This window comes from Penicillium canariense (genome assembly GCF_028826845.1).
Source record: "Penicillium canariense strain IBT 26290 chromosome Unknown utg000001l_segment0_segment0, whole genome shotgun sequence".
Taxonomy (NCBI): Eukaryota; Fungi; Ascomycota; class Eurotiomycetes; order Eurotiales; family Aspergillaceae; genus Penicillium; species Penicillium canariense.
In genome coordinates, this window is record NW_026622728.1 from 5450995 (window position 1) to 5474044 (window position 23050).

Genomic DNA, 23050 nt, shown 5'->3' on the forward strand with positions numbered 1-23050 from the left:
TGTCAATATATAAGCGTATAAGCTTTCCGCCACTTGCCGGAGTTGAACACCGTTCCAGATCCCGCTTTACCGACGAAAAGGGCTGTGGTGGATAAAGCTCCGCGGAGAAGGTGGCTGATTGAAATCAAGATGCCACTTTTATTCATAGAGAAGTCTTGTTGAGTTGGAAAGAGCATAAGACATTTTCCGTTGCGCCGGCTAGTTTCCGCAGTGACTCTTCGTTGGTCAGCACCAGCGTACAAACGTCCACAAACGGCGTCAATGCTTACCAATGACGCCCTCTTTCGCGGGACAAAGATCTAGATTCATTTTCTTGTAAGCATGATGGCACAAAGGTCTAGTATATAGTATAAATATAAGGATGATTTTTCCGCTGCCATGACCTGATTTACTATCAGCGGCGGTCTTTCTCGATTATTGAATTGCCACGGAGCTTTGCTACCTCCACATTCGACCATGTCTTCCTCCGCGGGGATCTCGGTTTATGGCTTTACACCTGTTTTGTCATCTGCTTCCACTCTTCTCGAGACCGATCCTCCATCAGCAGCGCCCGTTGTTTTTCCAGTGGCCCAAACGCCGATACCATCTACGCCTCTCGCCCAACGTATCGATGCCTACGCCAAAGCTCATCTCCCCACCCCGACCTACAATCATTCTCTCCGAGTCTATCACTACGGAATTGCTATTAAACGATATAGGTTTCCAACGTGGGCCTTCTCCGACGAGACCTACTTTTTGGCTTGTCTGCTCCACGACATTGGTACAACTGAGGAGAACTTGAATGCAACCAAAATGAGCTTCGAGTTCTACGGAGGATTCCTGGCTCTTGATGTTCTGCAACACCAGGGAGACTCTAAGAACGCGACCGCTCCAAAAGACCAAGCAGAGAGCGTAGCGGAAGCGATTATACGCCACCAAGACTTGTGCCAGAAGGGAAAGATCACTGCTGTAGGCCAGTTACTGCAGCTGGCAACGATCTTCGGTATGATCCCCTGTAGTTTGCACTCGCAGATATATTATCAGACCATGCACGATCGACCTTACTGATGAACTCGTCGAACCAGACAATGCTGGGTTATACTCTGACATAGTTCATCCATCAACCATAGAAGATGTTACCAAGCACTTCCCACGTCTGCAGTGGAGCAACTGCTTCGCTAGGACCATTGAGAAAGAAAACAAGCTCAAGCCTTGGTCGCACACGTCCACGCTGGGCGAGAAAGACTTCTCCTTGATGGTGCTCGGAAACACCCTCATGGCACCTTATGAGTAAATTCACAAGCCCCAGTGGACGAATGTGCGATCAAATGTGTAAACCATGGTGTGGTTTCGCATGGAAAGCAAAGTAAGCTGAATGGATGGGAGCAATGGGACCTAGATGCTGATAGTGCCCCGACCTGATATGTTGCGAAGAGGAGCTTTTCTGTCACCACTCACAACAGAAATACATAACTTGTCTGGCTTCCTTCAGAAATTTCTGTTTTCCTCTTTGGTTCAAGCTTTGTTGTCAGCTTCCTGGTGTCGCAAATTGCGGCTGTTCCTCCATAAATCGTCTTCTGGTTTCTCTCGGTGACTCCTGGCGACTGATGAAAGATGCTCTTCAATTTCCATCTTTGCAATTGTACTGCTCCTGCAGTATAATGTCCTTTCTGGTTTAGCTCTGGATTAATGGCCGGTTGTTCTGTGAAAAAGTCGCCATCATTGCTCTCTGGGAGGTTAGACCTGCCAGGATACTGCAAATTGAATCACATATTCGATCTTCTTTTCAGTAGAGTAGCTTGCCTGACGGTAATTCATTAATTTGATGATGACAGGTGGAAGCATCTAAAGATACCAGTACACAGGAAGCAGAAAAAGTGCGAAAGGTACGGTAGTGTAATGAGCAGCCTGTCTAGAAGATCAGAGCAATATTGAATCTCTATATCTTTGACGGGGAAGAACGGCATATGGACGAACGGTGCATATCACAGGAAAGCTTCATTACTGTGTTCCCACTTGCTACATTAGGCATTTGATTGCCAGGCCACATTGGGTTGTGTCTATTTTTGATAGAGCAGGCTTTTCCTTGATTTTCAGTGTACCTGGTTTATCTCATGACTTGCTTCATACGTCGCAGTCAATCCCTCCAACCCTGAAGTTTCTCCGGGGAAGCATGTGGTAGGAGCGGGCTAATCTTGGCTACGCCCGCTTATGGGCCTTGCCCAAGGGTTGACAGGTAGAACTGGACACGTGAGGCTCCCTGATTAATCGACAAGGAAGGAAGGCGCGTGCGCTGTTCAGATTTTTTTGTAGTAGCCCGGGGGTGGAATTATCTAATGCAAACAGCAACAGTTATCGGTGTTTATCGCTTTGGGCCTTCAAGGCCTGCTGGAGGAGATCAGGATACCATCGCTGTGCGACATCTTGATGGCTCGTGATGCGCGCAATCAGCGTCCCCTCGCCGATGTTTCCATTGAACATCTCGTTAAACGTGGCCTCAGCATCCGATCGTACCTTCTCATCCTGAACCAGTTCTTTGATATGCTGCGGGATCCTGATGTGAATTTTCTCAACACCCAGATCAAGACTGACGCCCTGAAAGACCGCGAAAGATAACCGTGGGCCCAGCGACTGGCCGTCAGCATCGAGATAGTTCTCACGGCGCAGATTCACTCGGTGCGTCGTGGCAGTACACACGCCGCCTGTAATGGCTTCTAGAGCGCGGCCAATGTTGATAACCAGTGTACCAGGTATGGGTTTCACTGGCAGCCACGTCCCCGCTTTATTTTGCACTTCTAGTCCCGTGTGCGGAGTGCCTTGCAAGAGAAAGGTCAGAAAGCACGAGTCCTTGTGGGGGCCGACTCCTTGAGTGTCCTCGTCAGTTTGGGCGTCCACGGGCTCCGGGTATTTGATCAACTTGAGCTTATTCTGCTGTGGAGAATCGAAAAATTGATCAAATGCGTTTGAAGGGAGCTCCAACGCTTCGGCAACGAGGGCCTTGAAAGAATTCGATAACGTTTCGATTGATTCTAGATAGTGCTCGATCGTGGAACGGAAGCTGGGCAAGACCTCCGCATCCGGCCACTGATCGGTTAGATTATTTCGAGGCTGGAAAGGGAGGGGGATGACGGCTAACTTGGTTGGGCCCACGAATGTTGCGATATAAGGGTTCCTCGGGGCCAGGGGCAGGCAGCTCAGTCGCAAACTGTGCCAGTGAGTAAGTATAAAGTAATCACAGTTGCACAGGAAGAGAACTTACGTCGAATTGCTCGCGGTAGTCGCTTCTCAAAGCCGTTACCTCCTGGCCGAGCCGGGCATAACCCAAGAAATGCTTGCTGTTCACCATTTCAATCTCCAGTTTTTTCTCCAATGGTAAGTTAAATAAGGCAATGGACTGCTCGGCCAGATCTCGGTATAATTCATCTGGAACACCGGTATTTTTGAGGTAGAAGAAGCCGACATTGACGATGGCGTTTTTTAGTGCTGTCAGGAACGTCGCTCGCGTACTTGCGGAGGCCGTTTGAGCGTAATCCAAGATGGGGACATTGGTAAATGGTACTTGGATTGTCGTTTCGCCGTTGGTGCGTTCAAATCTTGTTGACTAAAAGAACCTTAGTGAAAGATACGCTTCTCTTCCGTCAGTTGGATTCCATACTAGTTTCCGGACGAACTCATTCCTGCGATCCAACAGTATGTCGACACTTTTGGAGAACTCATAGTTATGGCCACCCCGTGGCAAGATAGCTGAATCAATCTCGGAGGCATTTTTGAAATGCGATACCAAAGTATCAAATATCGGTCTCCCCTGTTCTTCGTCATCCCAGAGGACCTCGGCTTCGGCCGCTAAATACTGGACCGGCACCCGGATACCGGGAAAGACCCTGGCGACCAGGTACTCGTACAGATCGGAGGTCTGGTACTCCTTGATTTCCGCCTTGATGCCTGTTACACTCAGCAAATGCATGCCTGTTTCTTGAGATTCGCAAGACATACCGGGCTCAAAAACCGTGGACACAATATCCGCAGACAGCGCATCGAGGTTCAACCACTCCGTTCTGCCCATGAATCGTCTGACATTCTCCGGGTTATTGTCGACAACGAATCTTGGATTCTCAGGCTCTGGGTCGACCTCGGGAAGCAGCCTCAATGGCGCCAGAGTCGGCAAACACCCCATGGCACTGACGCCGAAAATTGGCAACCGCCCCTGCGCTTCGTGGGCGATAGACAGGGCGATGGCCCCGCCGATCGAATGTCCCACCAGGATCAAACCTGCATGCCCTTTCTCACTGTATACCTGGTCGATGAAGTCGATAAATACCGGTATCGAGTCCCGCAGGGGTGTTAAGCTGCTCGGCGCGGGCGTCCCCCGTAGCCAGGGCGGGAGATGTTGAGGGTGTCATGGCCGAGCTTGTGGAACTCGCTGACCACTCTATATGCTTATGAGATTCCCATTCAATCACTCCAAAAAGCATGCGAAGAGGCAAACTCACGAAATGACGGAATTATCGAAGAACGCCGTCGTGGCTCCCCCGCCATGAATTAGGACTATCAGTGGCAGTGCCTGTGCGCGTGCACCCCGCTGGAAAAGGCCGAAGAGCTCGAGCCCGTTCTTCTCAAAGAGAATCTTTTCCCTAGCCATTTCGCGTGGTTGCGATGGGCAAAATTGGAGGTGATTGTTACAACGAAGAGAAGGGGGCTGCAGGCCGACGAGAGGGGTATTCCACCTGCTCCGGTCGTCCAGCGGCCCAAAGCTGATGGTGCCATCGACGGGCTCCGATCGCGAGACCTGTGGACAAGATCGCCCCATTTGAAATGTGGATCGGCGCCGAATGGTCCTAGCACCGAGAATCTCCAATTCAGTATTCGTTTTTACATTGAAGGAGCCAAGCCATTGGCATTTCTCAGTCTGGATGGATATGCGAGGGCATTGCTAAAAACACACCCCGAAAATGCTACCCTCACCCCCCCCAAACCCCATATTTAGTTAGCGTACTATGATGTGTAATACCCCCGGATACCTACGCCCCCACTATTTCTAAGAATGTTCTCATTTCCATCAAAAAGCCATTATATTCAAAAACCTAGCCATTTGGACAGAAATTTCGCGTATGACCGACATTTCAACACTTTGTATATCTCGTTGAAGCCCTTCGCTCTGGTTACTTTGGTAGTTAACCTGCCTAAGTCGAATAGCCTCAGCTGGTCGCTCTGGCTGATCTAACTGCCCTGACTGTTCAAATAGCCCTAATGTCTCCTGAGTGGTTATAGTTATACTGATGTGCTGATTAATGTATATTATTTACATGTTTTTTAGTCCGAACATGTGATATCACCACCTTTTAGCCTCCCTACGAGGTAACAAGCTTGTTTATAGGCATAGTACGATAGTATTAAGCGGTACCATTAAGCTTTTAAGCGAACTTGGGTTGGACATTCAAAAGTGGTGGTAGAGATTCAGTGTCGGAGCTTCAAAAGACATATTGATTGTGGCGACCACACCAGCACTTTCATTAAATTACTTTCACTCACTCGTAAACTCACCATTAACCTCATTTTTCTAGTCCTATATATATCCTCCAGCTTATAATATATATATTTCACTCGATCTATGGAAATGTTGTTCGTTTTATCTGATTTAATCGCAATTTCAATAGATTTGACTTTAAGACTAAATACCGAAAAGTATGACATAAAAGTGCATTTATCATAAATTCTGCATCATGGGACGCCATGGGACGGATGGGCACCCATGCGCAGGCGGAATGGGACCTACCCATATGGGAATACCCATGGGAGTGTCAATGTCTAACCAGAGTTGCTCTTAATAGTAAATTCTCATCTAGGAGACGCTGTCTACCTCTACGTATACATGAGACTCTCATAATCATTAGAAATAATTCCTGCACTATCTATATGGAGAACAAAATTGCTTGAAATCAACCTAGACTCCATGTTGTACATACAGGCTCGTATATTTCCTCGGAAATAACAAGAACTGAACCTTTCTCTGAGCACCAACCAACTCTGTTGTGGGAACAATAAACCTTCCTCTGAAATACAACAGCCATGTCAAGCCGGTCATCTGGGAAGAAGGGCGCCGGGGTGAGATACGAGATGCGAAGTACATACTCTGCCGATTGCCTAGTAGCCATATGCTGTCGGCGCTAATTGGTTGGAACCTTGATTAGCTCCTATCCCAAGCAGGGCTCAGGGCGCAACCAAAGCGTTCCCCCCACCTTCGATAAGCCGAGGTATCGTTGAGAGTGGGACGATACACTATCAAGGATGGGGAACATCTCAGTGGTCTCGGTGGAGGTCTCTTATCGTTATGGTGTCCCGACATTCCCACGGAGGCGAGGCGCACGATGAGGAAGCCATTGACCGAGTAGCCTGTCCTATAAAACATTCGGACCACCACAGTCGATGGGCAGCAGCAGCAGCATCAAGTCAAACAAGTCTCTCCCATCCGAAGATCAAGGAAGATGGCCGACACTTCTGATGGATCCAAATCCGAAAAGGCATTGGACACGGCGTCCGACCATGTCCTCCCGGCCACGGAGACAGGCTTCGTCGACGAAGTCCTGCCGCTGAACAATGTGTTCCAGCGGTGGTCGTTACGCATGGAGCAGAAGCTCGGCCTGGAGGCCCGTGGCATCGAGCGAGTCCCCGAGGATGTTCGAGCGAGGAAGACGGTCCTTGGCGACTACGTGCAGATGGGTCTGGTCTGGTTCTCAGCCAATCTCACCGCGAATAACACCATGCTGGGGCTTCTGGGGCCTTTGGTCTTCTACCTGGGCCTAGCCGATGGGTTGATCCTCGCGGCTTTCGGCGCTATGGCGGGCGCTGCGTGCTCGGCCTACATCTCGACTTTCGGCCCCATCAGCGGCAATCGTACCCTGGTGAGTTCTTAATCCCCCTGGTGTCGGAGCGGTGGGGTTGACGGAGAAAGGTCATCGCACGATACACCATGGGCTGGTGGCCATCGCGCCTTTGCGTGCTGCTCAACATCGTTATCATGCTGGGGTACGGCCTCATTGATCTCCTCATCGCTGGTCAGATCATGTCCCATATCAACGGAAATGGTATGAGCGTCGTCGTGGGTGTGGTCATCTCGGCCATAATCACCCTGGCCATCTTGCTCTTTGGCATCCGGGTATTCCATGTGTATGAGCGGTACGCCTGCATTCCGCAGCTAGTCGTCCTCTTTGTCGCCGTCGGCTGCGCGGGGCCGTACTTCAATACCACCGAGCCGTCAACTGGCACCAGCGCGGTGAAGGCCGCCGACAGGATGTCCTTCTTCTTTCTCTGCATGTCGGGCTGCCTGGCCTGGGCCCCTGCCTCTGCCGACTTCTACGTCTACTTCCCCCCTGACGCGAAGCGCTGGAAGGTCTTCATGGCCACCACGCTCGGGATGGGCCTCTCCTGCGCCTGCACTTACATGGTCGGCGTCGGCATCGCTTCCGGCGTTGCAAACACGCCAGGCTGGGCCGAGGCTTACGAAATCAGCGTTGGGGCGCTCCTCGACCAGTCGTACGCCCCTCTCGGCACCTTTGGGCACGTCTGTTCGTGCATTGTCGCCCTGGGTTTGATCTCCAACGTCGTCCCCTCGCTCTACAGCAGCGCCCTATCCTTCCAGCTCATCGGGCACTGGCCTGCCCAGCTGCCGCGCCTATTCTGGGCCATCATTAGCGTCGTCATCTGCACCGTGTGCGCCTGTGCCGGCAGGGACAAGCTCTTCGAGATTTTCGAGAGCTTCCTCGCCCTCATAGGCTACTGGACTGCGTTCTGGATCACAATGACACTGGAAGAGGAGCTTCTTTTCCGCCGCAAAACAGGCGGCTACGACTGGACCGCTTGGAACGACAGGAAGAGGTTACCCATCGGGCTGGCAGCTCTGGCCGCCTTCCTCGTCGGCTGGCTGGGCGCGACCTTGGGTATGTACCAGACATACTTCACCGGCCCTCTCGGCAAGCTGGTCGGCGACGGAATCGACTTGGGCTTGCCGGTCAGCTCCTCGTGGGCTGCCATAGTGTATCCTCCCCTACGGTGGCTGGAGCTGAGGTTCATCGGCCGGTAACTTTTTGGGTAGTTAGTGGAGTGGTGCATGGATTAGGTAAGATAATGGAAACGGATAACTAACGAGAGCCGGATGCGTAACCAGTCTGTTTGGCAAGTAGAATGCCCTCCACAGCCCGCAGATGGCTTATCTATCTATTATCCATGATCGTAATGTTGAGTGCTCGAGCGCCGCCATTGTCTTGACTCTATCTGCCCGAGGACACCCAAGACCTCGAGTTCCCTATACTATATACATCGATCCAGCCCTGACTGGTGGACTTCCTTGGCCCGTCTATTTCACTGCGCATGATATAAGAGGAGCAAATGTATGTATTACAGTATGACTTGACATACATATGCCACGCCGACAGCGGCCAGCTAAGTAAACTTTTCGTTTGCGGTGAACTCCTTCCAATCGTTTACATACTGCGTGCTCCGTATGCCATCCGGATACCTAGCCAGTAGCTCCTTGGCGTTGTCCCACGCCTTGAGAATCATCTCTATCCTCCCAGGGTCTCTGCGCCGCAGCTTGAAGGGGAATGGCTTCGGCCGGCACACGATACCCTGCGTGACATCCTCCGTACTGACGGGGATCTTGTTGCCCTTCTCGTCCGTTGCGTGCTCGAAACTAAAGGCCCACAGCATGTAAGTGATGCCGAGGAATAGGCTGCGCTCGGCGATGTTCAGGCCAGGGCAAACCCGGCGCCCGGCGCCAAAGGTGTAATGGTCGCGCTTGCTAACGTCGTTGAGGGTGGCACTCTCCTGCGCGCGGAGGAAGTCGTCCTTGTATCGATCCGGTTCAAAGTTGCGCGGGTTAGGGTATCGCTCGGGGTTGTTGTTCAGGGCCCACACGTTAATCATCATGCCAGTGTTAGCAGGGAAGTGATAGCCACGGTACGTGTCGGCGTTGGTGTTCGCGTGGGGCACAATACCCAGGATGGACGAGGGCAAGAAGCGGAGCGACTCCTTGACGACTCCGCGGATATACTGGAGAGACTTCTCATCGGCCATGGTGGGCAGCCTGTTCGGTCCGACAACGCGGTCGACCTCCTCTTGCGCTGTCAAGGGGTCAGTCAGAGGCGCGGGCAGGTTAAAAAAGGGAATCGAGAGTGGAATAGATAGAGTGAGGGGAAGATTATGACTTGCCTTTCTTCTGCACCTCGGGGAAGTTGATCATGGCCACGGCAAAGGACAGGAAGATGGATGCTGTGGTGTCCGATCCGGCCTCGAGCAGTGTCCCGCTGACGTAGGATGCCCAATCATCACTGAAGCCGTGCTTCTCCTGCAGCTTGAACATGGTGTCGCAAAAGTTCTTGGAACTGACGCCCTTCTCGCTGCGCTGCTTGACCTTGAGCATGTAGGACTTGTACAGGTCAAGTTCGGCCTGGTGCAGCTGCTTGCCGCGTCTCTTGCTCGGGTTCATCCAGTCAGGCATGATCCGAAGGAAGGGGAAGTAGTCCAACATCGATGCTGAGACATTGGAGGCCACGGCAAACTCCTCAAAGCCTTCGTAGATGGCCTTGACGTCGGGGTCATGGAAGGCCAGGCTCCGCCAGCCGAAAGTGAAGCTGGTGACAAGCGACGTGCTGTAGCGTCTGACGTGGTCATGGTACGCGTTGGGCTCCTTGACCATGTCTGCCAGCATCTGCCGGAGCTCGAGCTCCTGGAATGGGATATACTCGACGGCAGTCTTGATGTTGAGGAGGTTGTGGATCATCTTGCGAGCGAGCCGCCAGCCTTCGTCGTACTGCATCAGGACGAGGCGGTACCCGCCTGAGATGAGGGTCTGGCCGACGTACATCTCAGGCCGAGAGGAGTAGTTGTTTGACCTCTGGTCGATGAGGTCCTTGACCACCTGGGGCGAGTTCAAGACCACCATCCGCTGGCTTCCCAGCATGACTGAGTAGATATCCCCATATTGATCCGCCCACTCTTTGAATTTGACGTGAACATCCTCCCTGGGCAGCTGGTGCAAGTTGCCCATGATTGGAATAGTTGGAGGACCTGGCGGCATGCCTTTCGGCCGCCGTCCGATTCGCAACAGCAGGCAGAGGAGAATGCCGGCCATGAAAATCGCCGCCAGGGCGGCTGGAGAAGCGAAGGCTTGCGGGAGGGCCATGACGAGATCGATGAGCCGTTCCCTAAACTGCAGTGAAATGAGCCCTCGTCTCTGTCGTCGTCACCACGTCAAGTCACGGTGTTGTCAAATACGTAGACAGTATCTGCCTAGGCCAGTACTATATATACTATATACCAAGGTAGCCTTATAAGAAAGTGGTCGCTCCCTGGTCAGGGTTCTTTTTGCAGATCCCATATTTGTAGATCCCAGTCACGGAAGTGGGCGGCCTTGATCGGATACACTTACGACTTAGGGATGCTCTCCTGACATCCGGTCGACTTACGCAACTACGAATTTCGACCCAGGCAGTCAAGAGTGGGGGAGGTGGAGAGAAGTTAGAACCGTCTCTATGTGCTTCTATCAAGTGATCAAGATCAAGAGTGGGGAGGAGTGGTGGTGATCAGCGCAAGTCGGTCCTCTGTATTCGGAAAATTTTCCGAGACCGTTGCAGTTCGTACTGATCAAGACCCCGTGTATGTCCAGCGTCACATATCTACAGACTTGATCAACGCATGTCGAGCGGCCCGAGGAAGGTTAGATGCTAGAGCGGAAATAGGATCACCAACGCAGAGGACAGTAACTCACTCCACAGGCCGCTCCATTCCGCCTATTCCTCCAGTCTATACTTCGTCCTAGGCCGAGGGGGATCGCGCGTTATCATACCATCAAATGCAAAGACCGGTGGTGGAAAAACAACAGGTAGTCTCGTGGTGTTATAAAGCAAAGATTCGAAGATACTCCATGCCTATCAAATCTCATCTACGATTCAATTGCCTTGACTACACGCTGACCTCAGTCGCTCGCACGTTGACCGGCGCATTGGCCGGCTTGCCTGGCTCGCCGTCTCGCGAACCATCATCATCAATGAGGGGGTTCTCGACCGCAACCGTACCGATGATCCCGCTCGCCGTGTCCCTCTTCTCCAGGTAAGCGATCGCCCCAATGAGAGGTAGGGTGAGCGCCCCCGTCACTAGACTCGCAGTATATCCTTTGTGGAAATCCGGCGCATCGGTTGCAGGGTAGAAGATCAACGGCCACCAGGTGACGAATGCAAAGTCGAACGAGTTCATGAATCCGGTCGCAATGGCACGGAGCTGGAAATCGTGGCCGGTCACGTCGGCCAGCCAGGAGTACCAAACTGCCTGGGGTGCAAAGGTGGTTCCAAGTAGATAGAATGCCACGAAATAGCCGGCGTCCGTGGGCGGGTTTGACACCAGAATGGCTGAGCCAATGACAAAAGTCAGGCCGATGGCGATAGAGACCTCCCAGCGGGACTTGAGCTTGTCCGAGATGATGGCATAGAGAACGGTGCCAAAAATTGCGGTCGCGTACACTCCGGTGGGATAGTTGTTCTGTTGAACGGTTGTGTACCCTCGTCCAGCCATCCAGTAGGCCATGACGTTGTTCTGTAGCATTTGCACGGATAGAGAGTACACTGTACCACCGTTAGTGACGGGGGCCTTCGGAGATAATGCCTGGAGACATACGCATGAAAATAAACGGTAAGAGCCAGAATTGCCAGCTCAGCAGAACACGCCTGAATACGGTCACGTCCCAGGACGTCTTGCGAGGAACGCCCAGACGAGTAATGGCGTGCTCCTTTTGCTCGTCAGTGAGATACCAGGCCGCACGGTGTGCCGGGAGGTCTGGAATGAAGACCCAGCCTATGAATCGTCGCGATTAGATCATCCGTCCAGCCCCGTAGGTAGGTTGTCTGCAAACATACCGAATAGCGCAACTGGGACAGTCATCACGGAGACGATAATAAAGATCCATTTCCAAGCGGGTAGGCCTCCCTTGCCCGCTAGCGTCTCCAGCAGTCCAGCTTGAATCCAACCGCCCGCCATGCTCCCTATATGACCAAACACACAGAACACCGCAGCCCGTATGCCGAGTTCGGACTTCTTGTACCAGGAGCCGAGTATAAATTGGGCCCCGACGCTGTTCTCAAAGTCAGGACAACTGGTTCCGGAGATACCTCGTGTGTGAAGGAGCGGGGGTATTACTATGCGATGGCCGAGAACCCTCCTTCAATCGCGTTCAACAGAATAACCTGCCACGCATGGGTCATCTTGTATGTGATCAAGGTCAACATACTCCAGGTCACATTGGCCGCGACAAACACATATTTGGGCCGCACGATGGTCAGAAGACTGGTTCCGGGCATTTGACAAACGGCATAAACAACCAAATACGCGGTGATCATGTAATTGTACTCTTTCCCCTGGAAGTTGAGGGCCTCTTTCATTCCGCTAATATAAGCGGAGGAGTAACTGGCTCGAGTGACCCCAAAAAGAAACCAGATCAACGAAAAGTAGGGAAGCAGTGTCACGTCGAGTTTGGCCAGAAGATCACGATCTCTGGGGTCTGGCCCCCAGAGCCAAATCGCAACTTTGCTCCGCGTCGAGGCCATCTTGAACCGCTCTTTTTCTTAAGAGGCAAGGGGGAGTTATGAGAGCCTTCGGGTGACAAGGCTTCTCTGTCGTCGTTTAGAAAAAACTTTCACGCCCCTCCCTGTCACGGCCGGAAAAATTGATCCGAGTTAAGAAGGGATTACACCAGGAAACGGCTTCTATACGCCATTTGCGCTAGATAACCAAATCATCCTAAAGTCAGTCTGTTTGTCCAATCAAAAGCGCAGCCGTGGAGGTAAGCTATAGAGCACATGAAACTAAAAGCAAGCCAACACCTAGAATGGCGAGAGGCCTCTCATAAAGGATGAGATAAGAGACCGGCACGGACTAGTTAATGATGGCGTGATGGCCAGGCAGCATAACCTGGGCAACAAAGATTTTGTTGCACAGCCGCAGATTTGCTGAAGATGTTCGACAGTAATCTACTGCATCCTTGTCTCTATTTCGTGAACTGGGAGAACGCTTATCGATGTGTGGATGAGAGAAAAGGAAAACCGGTCCAGCCACCCAAAACACTTCGGTTGCCCCACCCGCAGCCCATCGCGGGGTAATTCGTAAGGCTTCTAAGTAGTCCGCGTCCACGATAAGGACCGAGGTAGTTCTAATCGGCGACCCGATGGTACCTTACCATCGTGCTAACTCACATCGCACACAAATCTCGATAGCATCATGGCAAACCAAAAAGACCAACTCCGCTATGAGAGCCTGTCAATTCATGCTGGGTACTTTCTCTGCTGTGCCCCACAGCTTTGGCTCATGAGCTAACACAGCCTCTAAGAAAGGACGTGCACAGGGTTTACTCAGGAACAGGAGCTGTGACAACTCCCATCTATACAACTACGGTATAGCAGCAACATCAGTTCCTACCTGCAGAGGCTCCTTGGATTACTGATCACCATATCTAGTCTTTCGTCTTCAATAACTCTCAACATGGCGCCGATATCTTTGCCGGGCGGGCTGAGGACTACGCCTACAGCCGACTGGGGAATGTACGCATCTACGTGCTGTGAGATATGGGAACGAGCTAATGACTTCCCAGCCTACACTGGGTGTACTTGAACAGCGCATCGCGGCTCTCGAAGGCGGGGCTGCTAGCCTTGCAGCAGCGTCAGTCATATGCCTACTCATTCCATCGGATGCCTACTTGAGTTAACGAAGAACCAGTTCCGGAGAAGCAGCTCGGTGGATGGCTATTTTTGGTCTAGCCAGTGCTGGCGAGAACATTATATCATCAGCCACCATAGCAGAAGACGCATACAACCATTTCAAATACAGTTTCCCATCACGTGGCATTTCCGTCAAGTTTGTCGATACCAATGATGCCGACGCGATCCGCAACGCAATCGACGACCAGACGCGCGCGGTGTATATTGAAAGTATAAGCAGTGTGGGTCTGGACATTGCAGATATCAAGCTGGTCGCATCGATAGCTCATGAGGCTGGAATTCCGCTTATAGTGTCAGTCCCTCAACCAGCTATAACTACAATCGTGTCCTGACAGGCTTGCAGAGATAATACGGCCGGGGCTGCAGGCTACCTCATTCGGCCTATCGATCATGGAGCAGACATTGTCGTGCACGCATCCTCGGAATGGATCACCGGGTCTGGCACGGTTCGCTCCGGGATAATTATCGATAGCGGAAAGTTTCACTGGGCTGAACACGCCGAGAGATTTGCGCACCTTACGACTCCGGCCCCTGGCTATCACGGTCTCAATTTTTGCGAAAAGTTCGACGCCCTTGCTTATATCTTTTACGTTCGGATGGCAATTTTGCGTGATGTCGGACCCTCTCTGAACCCATTCGCGGCGACTTTCGCGTTAGCCGGGCTGGCAAGCCTGTCTCCTCGTCTAGATCGGCACCACGAAAACGCTTTAATATTGGCGAGATGGCTGGCATCAAACGGAAAAGTGAGTCGGGTGATATTCCCTGGTCTGCCTGATCACCAGAAAGTCGACCGCGCAGAGACCTATCTTCGACAACGGAATGCGTATGGGGCGATCTTATATTTCGGGATAGTAGGAGGCGGAGTGGAAGCAGCTAAGGCGCTGGTTGCGAACTTGAAGATGATCGGGGAATCTGACGGGTGAGTTCTTGCGTCAAAGGAATTATCCTTCCATGTCCCGATGGCTAACTGGTTTGAGCAGCGTGGGAAATCCCCAGTGAGTCGAAATCAAAGCCTGTGGCCGTAGGCGAGACTAAACAAATTGCACAGGACACTCATCTATCTGCCAAATGTCGCTTTGTCCCCCAGACCAGGGATTACAGAGGTCGATGAAGCCTTTTTTCGGGTGTCGGTCGGGCTGGAAAATTCGGTAAGCTACGAATACCGCAATATTCTAAGCGGATGCAACTAATCCTATATTCCAGAATGACATTATCGAGGACATTGAGCAGGCACTGAATCTCCTGTAGCGGTTGAGGGAGGCCGGGTTGTCGGGTTAGAATAATTCAATTTGGTAGCAGACTACCGATTTTAGGTCGGTGGTGGTCAAATATCAGTGCATAGTAGGGCGACGCCAAATGCATTCTACGGGGCTAAATCGCGCTTTTGATTGACCTATGGATTTCCGAGCGAACAAAAATCGACTGATTTTTTTAGGTTGGCGAGAGCAATCAATGATTTGCATTTATTTCCGTATTCTCCCCTAGGTACCGAGACAACATGATCAATGCAACAGCTCGGCTTCTCCAGGTTGAACACGCAACAGGTCATCAACAACGGTACGTAATGGACCTTGCATGCTAGTATAATACACACGGAGAATCTAATCATGTATATACACAGCGAAACCTTATTACTGTGGTCTTGATATCGTATCTCATAGCCTGGCCCTGCCACCCTCGATGAGCGCCCAGCTCTGGTCATCCAATTTCTCGTACTTAGTGCCGTTCAACCAGTACAAAGAATCCCCACCCCAGTCTTTGCGGGGATCCCATCCCTTCTTGACTAGGTCACCCTTGGCCTGTTTAAAAGTAACTCCCGTTGCGACCCTACAAAATGTTAATAAGATCATGTGTCAAAACCAGAATCAGAGGACAACAAACTTCTCGGTGATCCTAACCAGGCGAGGAAAGGCGTAAGAGGGTACTCCTCTCTTCTGCAGCTCCTTGTATAGGTTGGAAATGAACTCAGTCTCAAAGGCCGGGGAGTGCTCTTCCAGAGTGATTCCAGCGGCACCGGCTTGGCCGTCGTACCTAAAGACAAGTATTAGGAAAGCACGTCGTCTTCGCAGAATGACCTTCGCACGTACCCGGCGAGCTGGACGCCATATACCACGGCATCATGAATACCCTCAATGCGGCAGATATGATCACGGATCTCACCCGCGCTGACATTCTCACCCTTCCAGCGGAAGGTATCTCCAACGCGGTCCTGGAACTTAATCCAGCCCGAGTAATCCTGAACAACCAGATCACCCGTGCGTTGGAAGAGATCTCCCTTCTGGAAGACATCGCGCAGCAGCTTGCTCTCAGTGGCGTCATCATTGTGCAGATACTCAATCAACAGACCACGATCGCGCACACGACCAATCGCCTCGCCCTCCTGGCCCAAATGAGCACGAACGCAGAACCCAGTAACAGGATCGCGGAAGGGCATCTCGGTCTCCGGATCATATTTGACGATGAACGTGTCATCTTCAAGGAAGCGACGGATGGGACCAGAGAAACCGACCTTACCAGCACCCCATGCGCCAACCCCGTGGTTATCGAATCTGGCGATTCCTTCCGTGGAGCGGTAGAACTCACGTATCTCAGGCACACCGAACCGCTCACGGAACTTCTCCCAGATCTCGCCACGGAGTCCGTTGCCTGCCGCTGCAATGCAGTTGTGATTGCGGTCGTAGGGTGTCGGAGGGCTGGAGAGCAGGTACCGGCACAGCTCACCGATGTATAGAATACGTGTGGCTTTGGAATCGTGTACGTCCTTCCAAAACTGTGAAGCGGAGAACTTGCGTCTCAAGCAAAGTGTCCCGGCGGTACCCACCGAGTAACACAATCCGGTAAAGAAGGCTGTGCCGTGGAAAAGCGGGAGGGGTGAATATGTGCGCAGAGGGTAGTACTTGCACGGATTCTTAGCGTCTATGCTGAGAGGAGTGGAGGTGACCATAGCCAACATGTTCCGAACGGCGCAGGCCTTGGGTTTTCCCGTCGTGCCCGATGTGTAGATCAGCGCTGCCAGGTCTTTAGGGCTGCGCTTAGCAGGGTCCAGTCCGGATGGGGGGTATTGTTGCAGATCGGCTGCAGTGATCAGCTCGACGGGTCCGGTTGAGACACCGTTGAAGGACGACAGATTGAAAGCGAAGTGTGGTAGATCGGCGCAAACGAATTGTGAGATATCGGGGGTGGAGATAATCGATGTCGAGTCCGAGACGTTGAGACAGTGAATGAACGTATCGTCTGGACACGCATTAGTACCAGTGAGATTGCAGAATTTGTCTGTAAAAGAACATATGGAAAGCTTACCCCGCAAATTAGTGTTGATCATCGCGGCAACAGCACCCAGCTTGGACAGCGCGTAGAGGAGGATCACCATCTCGGGCGAATTGGTCGTGAAAACGCCCACGAAATCACCCGCCTTGACATCCCTCGTATGGAGTAGAGCAGCAAATCGATCAACCGCTGTAGGTTAGGTGTATAGTTAATTTCCTATTGCTTTGCGATCAGGTACAAGAGGCTACCTACCATCCTTGATTTGGCTGTATGACCAGGTTGTCTGCTCAAACCAGAGTGCATCCGCCGCACCATGTCCCTCCTCGACCACCCGCTCTAGCAGCTTGTAGATAGTAGTGGACTCGCCCAGGCTGGCAATGCGCGCCGCAAGCCGCTTGCCAAAAGCGCGGTCGTTGGAAAGGGCTGCCAGATCTGTCGAGAGAGAAAGCTTCGCATTTAGATAGGCCCCCGCGCCTGCAGCCAGAGCCGACGCAATGGCCACGGTGGGCACACTGGCCTCGGAAAAAGGTCCATTGTGTGTGTGCAGCTCTGTGGCGGGATTGTCGGTGCTGTTCAATTGCGAGCGGTCTAGCTGGATGGTCGCCTCCAGATCACAGCTCCGAATCTCTCAACTGTCCACATGGAGAATCGCGAGGCTGGGTGTTTATAAGGGGTACCCCACGCTGGTAAGCTCCAGACGGAAGCTGGCCGAGCTTGATTTGCCGTTCATAACGAGCCGTGGCATTACAGCATTACAGCTAGGCCAGCGACACAGGCCGAGGTGGGGAAGGAACACGGAAATCCCCCGTCTTATCAAAGGGGTTCTCCATTGTCCGGGCTGATCTGCTTCCGCTCGTTCCCCGCGGTCTTAGCCGTTCCTTTTTGCCCCGGTCTTGGCGGGAGCAGCAGTTGCCCCTTGCTCGAGTGTTTTCATCGCTATAGTCTGGTGTAGTGGTATGGTGTTCTTGTTAACGTGATTCTTGGCTGTCTGTCCACTTTGTTCCCGACTCCTGAATATCTGATATCAGCACGAGTACGACTAGCATGATCGAAGGAGCGCGAGTCTGTAAAGTACGGCCAATCCACCAATCAGCGCTATGCTGCGCGAGCCGAGGATTTCTATGTGACGGTATCGTACCGGCAGCCCGCCGAGACGCAACGGCACTTCCACTCGGCTGGTCCACCTCGTCGGGCGTGTGAGGCCGGCTCGGTTGCTCGGTGGGCCTGTCGGGGGGGATGTTGCTGCTTCACAGCTCATCACAAGTTAAGCCGCGGTTCATTCGCCCCCGCGTTTCTTCCACCCCGGAAAGTATTAAGTGCAGCTCCGGCCGTGAGGCAAGCTTTATTTTTTTATTTTGTATCCCCGCGTTGCATCTGAAAACTCCCCGGCTCCTCCCACACCTGGATCACTTCTTAGCAGCTATGTCTTCTCCACAGCAGCGGTTATCGTCCATCACAAACCAGCTATCACCCGCTGGTGTTTCGGCTGCCAAGGCCAAGATTCTCGCGAAGAACCCCGATGATGTGGTATGTTGTTCGGGGTGCTGCTAAACTGTGCGCCCAATTAATCACACTCGCGCCAGGTCATCACCTATCTCGCGCGCACGCCACTCACCAAGGCCCGCAAGGGTGGCTTCAAGGACACCACCGTCGACAACCTCCTAATCTCCCTGCTCACGGTAGGTCGCCCTATATATCCATTTCGATGACTACCCCCCCGAAAAGCCTCAAATCTCACATCACGCGCTAGGCTGTCCGGGAAAACTCTAAGATCGACCCCAACCTCGTCGAGGATGTCTCCGTCGGTAACTGTCTTGCCGCCGGCTCAGCCTACTTGGCTCGCTCCGCCGTTCTAGCCGCCGGCTTTCCCGTGAGCACCGCCGCCTCCGTCTCAAACCGCTTCTGCTCGTCCGGTCTGCTCGCGATCCAAAATATCGCGAACCAGATCATCGCGGGCTCCATCGATGTCGGTATCGCGGTAGGCGCTGAGAGCATGAGCACCAACGCCGACGGCGGCGCCCCGGAGATGGCAGAGCGGATTCAGACGCATCCGCTCGCCTCGCAGAACTACCAGCCCATGGGCCAGACCTCAGAGAACGTGGCATCGCAGTTCGGCATCACCCGCGAGCAGCACGATAAGTTCGCCGCGGGCAGCTACCAGAAGGCCGAGCGTGCCCAGAAGGCGGGTTGGTTTGAGGATGAGATCGTGCCCATTAAGACCCAGATCAAGGATCCCAAGACCGGGGAGGTGAAGGATATTGTGGTGGATCGTGATGATGGTATCCGCTATGGCACGACCCCCGAGTCCCTCGGCAAGATCCGCGCTGCTTTCCCGCAGTGGCAACCTAGTGCCACGACCGGTGGCAATGCTAGTCAGATTACGGACGGTGCCGCTGCGCTGCTTCTGATGAAGCGGTCGCAGGCCCAGAAGCTGGGCCAGCCCATTGTTGGCAAGTTCTGCGGTGCTACTGTTGCTGGCCTGGAGCCCCGAATCATGGGTATTGGCCCATCCATCGCTATCCCTAAGATTCTGGGCAAGCTTGGCTTAAACAAGGATGAGATCGATGTCTTTGAGATAAATGAGGCTTTTGCTTCCATGGTATGTCACACTCGCTCCGAATAGTCCTTGTCAACCAAACTAACCACAATTCTCCGCTAGGGCGTCTACTGTGTGGGCAAGCTGGGCCTGGATGAGGCCAAGGTGAACCCTCGTGGTGGTGCTATGTAGGTGCTCCTTGATATCTGGCGAGCTGTTCCATTTCTTATTGACTGTAAACAGTGCCTTCGGCCACCCTTTGGGTGCTACCGGTGCCCGACAGGTTGTCACTGCCTTGGCCGAGCTGCGGCGCCAGAACAAGCGCGTTGCTGTGACCTCGATGTGTGTGGGAACCGTACGTGACTATTCTTATTCCCTTCTTACTGAGAGCGTAATGCTGACCTTTTTTGTAATAGGGCATGGGTATGGCCGGTGTGTTTGTTTCCGAGCACTAGAGCCTTGGACTGTGTCGACGAAAAATTCTTCGCTGTAATATTGTATATAGCCTACAGATTCAATATCAAGCATGTTTTGTCCAAGCCTAAGGTCAAGGTACCTATTACACTCAGATCAGGGACTTGGTCGCTGCAAGCTCGAATGACGTCGCCTCCCACTAGAAGGCTCGGTACATCGCATCCACTATGATTCAGATCCTCAACCGCCCAACCCCGAAAGAATGCCCAAATGGGGCACGCCATTCTTTCAAGCTACCCTGCACCGCAAACTTGCATATCTGATTGACCTAGAATTGCACGATTGATCGATCCTTCGCTCTGGCCGAACCGTAGACTGGCGTTCGCCACGCTGTTCGGGCCTAGGGTATCAGGCATGAACATACCTAAAGCGGACTAGCCTGATCAGCGCTCCGAAGGCCCGAATTCATTCGTGGCATCGGATCGACACTACAACCGCGATTTTCTAGCGACAGCGCAGTGGATACTTCCTCACACCGAGACAAATGCGAGTCCATGGTGACCTCATGGTAAGGTTGGGCATTCGATCGCCCGCCTTTTGACGTGTCCATTGGGTTTGCTCTTTCTCTTTCCCCTGCAGGGCACGGGGCCCTTGCGCCGGGGTTCCGGGCTGCCCGGAGCAACGAGGGTCGCCTGCACCTGAATCGACGCACCCTCGCCCAAGGGTTCGTCCAGGGCAAGGGCCTGTAAAGGTTGACCCAGAGTTCGCCACAACGGACATCGAGTTCTGAACTGCAGGTTTCCACGGGTGCAAACTCTATTCCCATCATAACCCACGCCCAACGTATGGAACCGGCAGCGAAAAGTCATATCCGGGGACATCGCGACGGCCACAATGCAAGCCACCATTCACGGTCTGCCAGGGCAGTGAGCCCTTTCCGATGTGGACTTTGACGGTCATTGGATACCCGAATATTTTTGGAACGGACTCGGCCAATCGGCTGGTGGGTGGTGCTAACAAGCAAACGTGTCGCGCTCCACAATGGGCCCACTCCGTTTCTCCGGTGGCGGAGTCTAGACTTGATGCCTCTCAGGTCGGGGCCGTTGGGCCTGGCTCGCTTTTATTTCTGGAGTCTCCGTACATGTTCAATTCCCTCCTTTCTTCTCTCCCTGATTCTTCCTTCAACGATTCTTCTTGTGTTTTCTTGTCACATTCATTCTTTCTTTCTACATTCTATCCTTCGCGTCACTCTCTGATTTTCCTTTCTGACCTCGAGATAATCGACGGACTCGATAACGCACACTAGACACACTCTTTACAGACCTTTCAAAATGTTCTCCAAGCAAGTCCTCGCCCTCGCTCTGTCCATTGTGGCAGCTGAGGCCGCCATGCAGGGTTTCAACTATGGCTCCACCAAGACTGATGGCAGCTACAACTATGAGGCCGACTTCAAGACCCAGTTCGCTACCGCTAAGAACCTCGTCGGCACCTCCGGTTTCACCAGCGCCCGTCTGTACACTATGATCCAGGGCGGCACCACCAGCGACCCTATTCAGGCCATCCCCGCCGCTGTCGCTGAGGACACCTCCCTCCTGCTCGGTCTCTGGGCCTCTGGCGGCAACATGGACAACGAGATTGCCGCCCTCAAGTCTGCCATTGACACCTACGGCGAGTCCTTCACCAAGCTGGTTGTCGGTATCTCCGTCGGCAGCGAGGACCTCTACCGCAACTCGGTTACTGGTGTCAAGAACGACGCCGGCGTTGGTATCGACCCCTCTCTGCTGGTTACCTACATCAAGCAGGTCAAGTCTGCCATCTCTGGTACCACCCTGAGCGGCGCCTCGATCGGTCACGTCGACACCTGGGACGCCTGGACCAACAGCACCAACTCCGCTGTTATCGACGAGATTGACTGGCTCGGCTTCGACGGCTACCCCTACTACCAGACCACCATGTCCAACGGCATCGATCAGGGCAAGTCCCTGTTCGACGACGCCGTGGCGAAGACCAAGGCCGTTGCCAACGGCAAGGAGGTCTGGATCACCGAGACCGGCTGGCCCGTCAGCGGCCCTAACGAGGGTGACGCCGTCGCCTCCGTCGCCAACGCCAAGCAGTACTGGGACCAGGTCGGCTGCCCCCTCTTCGGCGAGACCAACACCTGGTGGTACATGCTCGCCGATGCTGGCTCCAGCCCCAGCTTTGGTGTCACTGGCAGCACCTCCAGCACCAACCCCTTGTTCGACCTCTCCTGCGGCAACTCTACCTCCTCCAGCTCGGCTTCCGCCTCCACGTCCACCAGCAATGCCGGCGCCGGCAGCACTGGCTCCCAGTCTGGCTCTGCGTCCTCTTCCTGCGTCACCGGTTTCGCTACCTCCACCTTCGGTGTTGGTCGGAAGGGCGCCCACTCCGCTTCTGCCATGCCGTCATCCACCGGCGTTGCCTCCACTCTCCCTGACCTCTGCCACCACAGCTGCTGGCTCGGGCTCCTCCTCCTCCTCCTCTTCTTCCTCCAACTCCGTCGGCTCCTCCGGCTCCGGCTCCAGCTCCAGCTCCGGCAGCGCCGCCGCTGCCTCCTCCTCCGTCCTGAGCACCAACTCTGCCGCCCGCTCCTCCGGCTCGGCTTTCGGTGCTCTGGCCGCTGCCCTGATTCTTGCCATTGCTGTTTAAGTGCATATTCCCCCTTAGGTTGTATGAGGCGTGACAGGGTAGGCGAATCTGGGTAACCCCGCTCCGGAGCATGGTTTTATTTATTGTGGATATTTCTTTCTCACTCTCGTTTATTACATGTATATTTTATAGAAACACATGTGTCTCCGGCTTTATCTGCTGTTCCTTCAATGTTAATTGCTTGCCTACCTAATTATCTGATTGACTTGAAGTAATCCCATGCGCAATTGCTAAAATTTTGCGTGCTATCTCCGGTTCTACTTCGAGCCCCCTATCCCAAATTACCTATCGATCTCAATGACCCTCAAGACTGCAGTAAAACAGCGCATCTATATTTGTCACCCCCTTTCCTGCACAGACCAAGATCCAAGATATTAATAATAACAATAATTACCACCACACAAGGCTAGACCCACTACCTCCCGCATGG

At 53.1% G+C, this 23050-nt stretch overlaps 9 protein-coding genes across 9 annotated transcripts; 5 read left to right on the plus strand and 4 right to left on the minus strand.

Annotated features, from left to right (window-relative positions):
* Positions 1–456: 456 nt before the first annotated feature.
* On the plus strand, positions 457–1273 carry N7482_001844 (putative urea hydro-lyase/cyanamide hydratase; the record flags this gene model as incomplete). Its single annotated transcript, XM_056683969.1, has 2 exons — positions 457–982; positions 1065–1273. The coding sequence occupies 2 exons, from the start codon at positions 457–459 to the stop codon at positions 1271–1273; spliced, it is 735 nt and encodes a 244-aa protein (XP_056547575.1).
* Positions 1274–2331: 1058 nt separating this feature from the next.
* N7482_001845 (isopenicillin N synthase family dioxygenase) lies at positions 2332–4786 on the minus strand (the record flags this gene model as incomplete). Its single annotated transcript, XM_056683970.1, has 6 exons — positions 2332–3063; positions 3116–3184; positions 3239–3580; positions 3635–3921; positions 3973–4265; positions 4470–4786. 6 exons carry the CDS (start codon positions 4784–4786, stop codon positions 2332–2334), a joined length of 2040 nt encoding a protein of 679 aa, XP_056547576.1.
* A 1675-nt stretch (positions 4787–6461) lies between these two features.
* N7482_001846 (purine-cytosine permease family protein) lies at positions 6462–8056 on the plus strand (the record flags this gene model as incomplete). The annotated part of the gene is made up of 2 exons (XM_056683971.1): positions 6462–6878; positions 6929–8056. 2 exons carry the CDS (start codon positions 6462–6464, stop codon positions 8054–8056), a joined length of 1545 nt encoding a protein of 514 aa, XP_056547577.1.
* A 359-nt stretch (positions 8057–8415) lies between these two features.
* Positions 8416–10156, minus strand: N7482_001847 (cytochrome P450; the record flags this gene model as incomplete). The annotated part of the gene is made up of 2 exons (XM_056683972.1): positions 8416–9095; positions 9184–10156. The coding sequence occupies 2 exons, from the start codon at positions 10154–10156 to the stop codon at positions 8416–8418; spliced, it is 1653 nt and encodes a 550-aa protein (XP_056547578.1).
* Positions 10157–10935: 779 nt separating this feature from the next.
* Positions 10936–12569, minus strand: N7482_001848 (MFS general substrate transporter; the record flags this gene model as incomplete). Its single annotated transcript, XM_056683973.1, has 4 exons — positions 10936–11591; positions 11644–11820; positions 11883–12097; positions 12163–12569. The coding sequence occupies 4 exons, from the start codon at positions 12567–12569 to the stop codon at positions 10936–10938; spliced, it is 1455 nt and encodes a 484-aa protein (XP_056547579.1).
* A 670-nt stretch (positions 12570–13239) lies between these two features.
* N7482_001849 (O-acetylhomoserine-lyase) lies at positions 13240–14984 on the plus strand (the record flags this gene model as incomplete). The annotated part of the gene is made up of 9 exons (XM_056683974.1): positions 13240–13292; positions 13349–13412; positions 13476–13559; positions 13610–13677; positions 13735–14028; positions 14080–14655; positions 14717–14731; positions 14785–14884; positions 14940–14984. 9 exons carry the CDS (start codon positions 13240–13242, stop codon positions 14982–14984), a joined length of 1299 nt encoding a protein of 432 aa, XP_056547580.1.
* A 407-nt stretch (positions 14985–15391) lies between these two features.
* On the minus strand, positions 15392–17733 carry N7482_001850 (putative bifunctional fatty acid transporter/acyl-CoA synthetase (FAT1); the record flags this gene model as incomplete). Its single annotated transcript, XM_056683975.1, has 6 exons — positions 15392–15563; positions 15618–15767; positions 15824–16970; positions 17037–17192; positions 17256–17620; positions 17681–17733. 6 exons carry the CDS (start codon positions 17731–17733, stop codon positions 15392–15394), a joined length of 2043 nt encoding a protein of 680 aa, XP_056547581.1.
* Positions 17734–18425: 692 nt separating this feature from the next.
* Positions 18426–19994, plus strand: N7482_001851 (putative peroxisomal 3-ketoacyl-coA thiolase (Kat1); the record flags this gene model as incomplete). Its single annotated transcript, XM_056683976.1, has 6 exons — positions 18426–18530; positions 18587–18682; positions 18754–19602; positions 19663–19727; positions 19783–19894; positions 19956–19994. The coding sequence occupies 6 exons, from the start codon at positions 18426–18428 to the stop codon at positions 19992–19994; spliced, it is 1266 nt and encodes a 421-aa protein (XP_056547582.1).
* A 1290-nt stretch (positions 19995–21284) lies between these two features.
* bgt2 (GPI-anchored beta-1,3-endoglucanase EglC) lies at positions 21285–22620 on the plus strand (the record flags this gene model as incomplete). The annotated part of the gene is made up of 2 exons (XM_056683977.1): positions 21285–22341; positions 22424–22620. 2 exons carry the CDS (start codon positions 21285–21287, stop codon positions 22618–22620), a joined length of 1254 nt encoding a protein of 417 aa, XP_056547583.1.
* Positions 22621–23050: the final 430 nt, after the last annotated feature.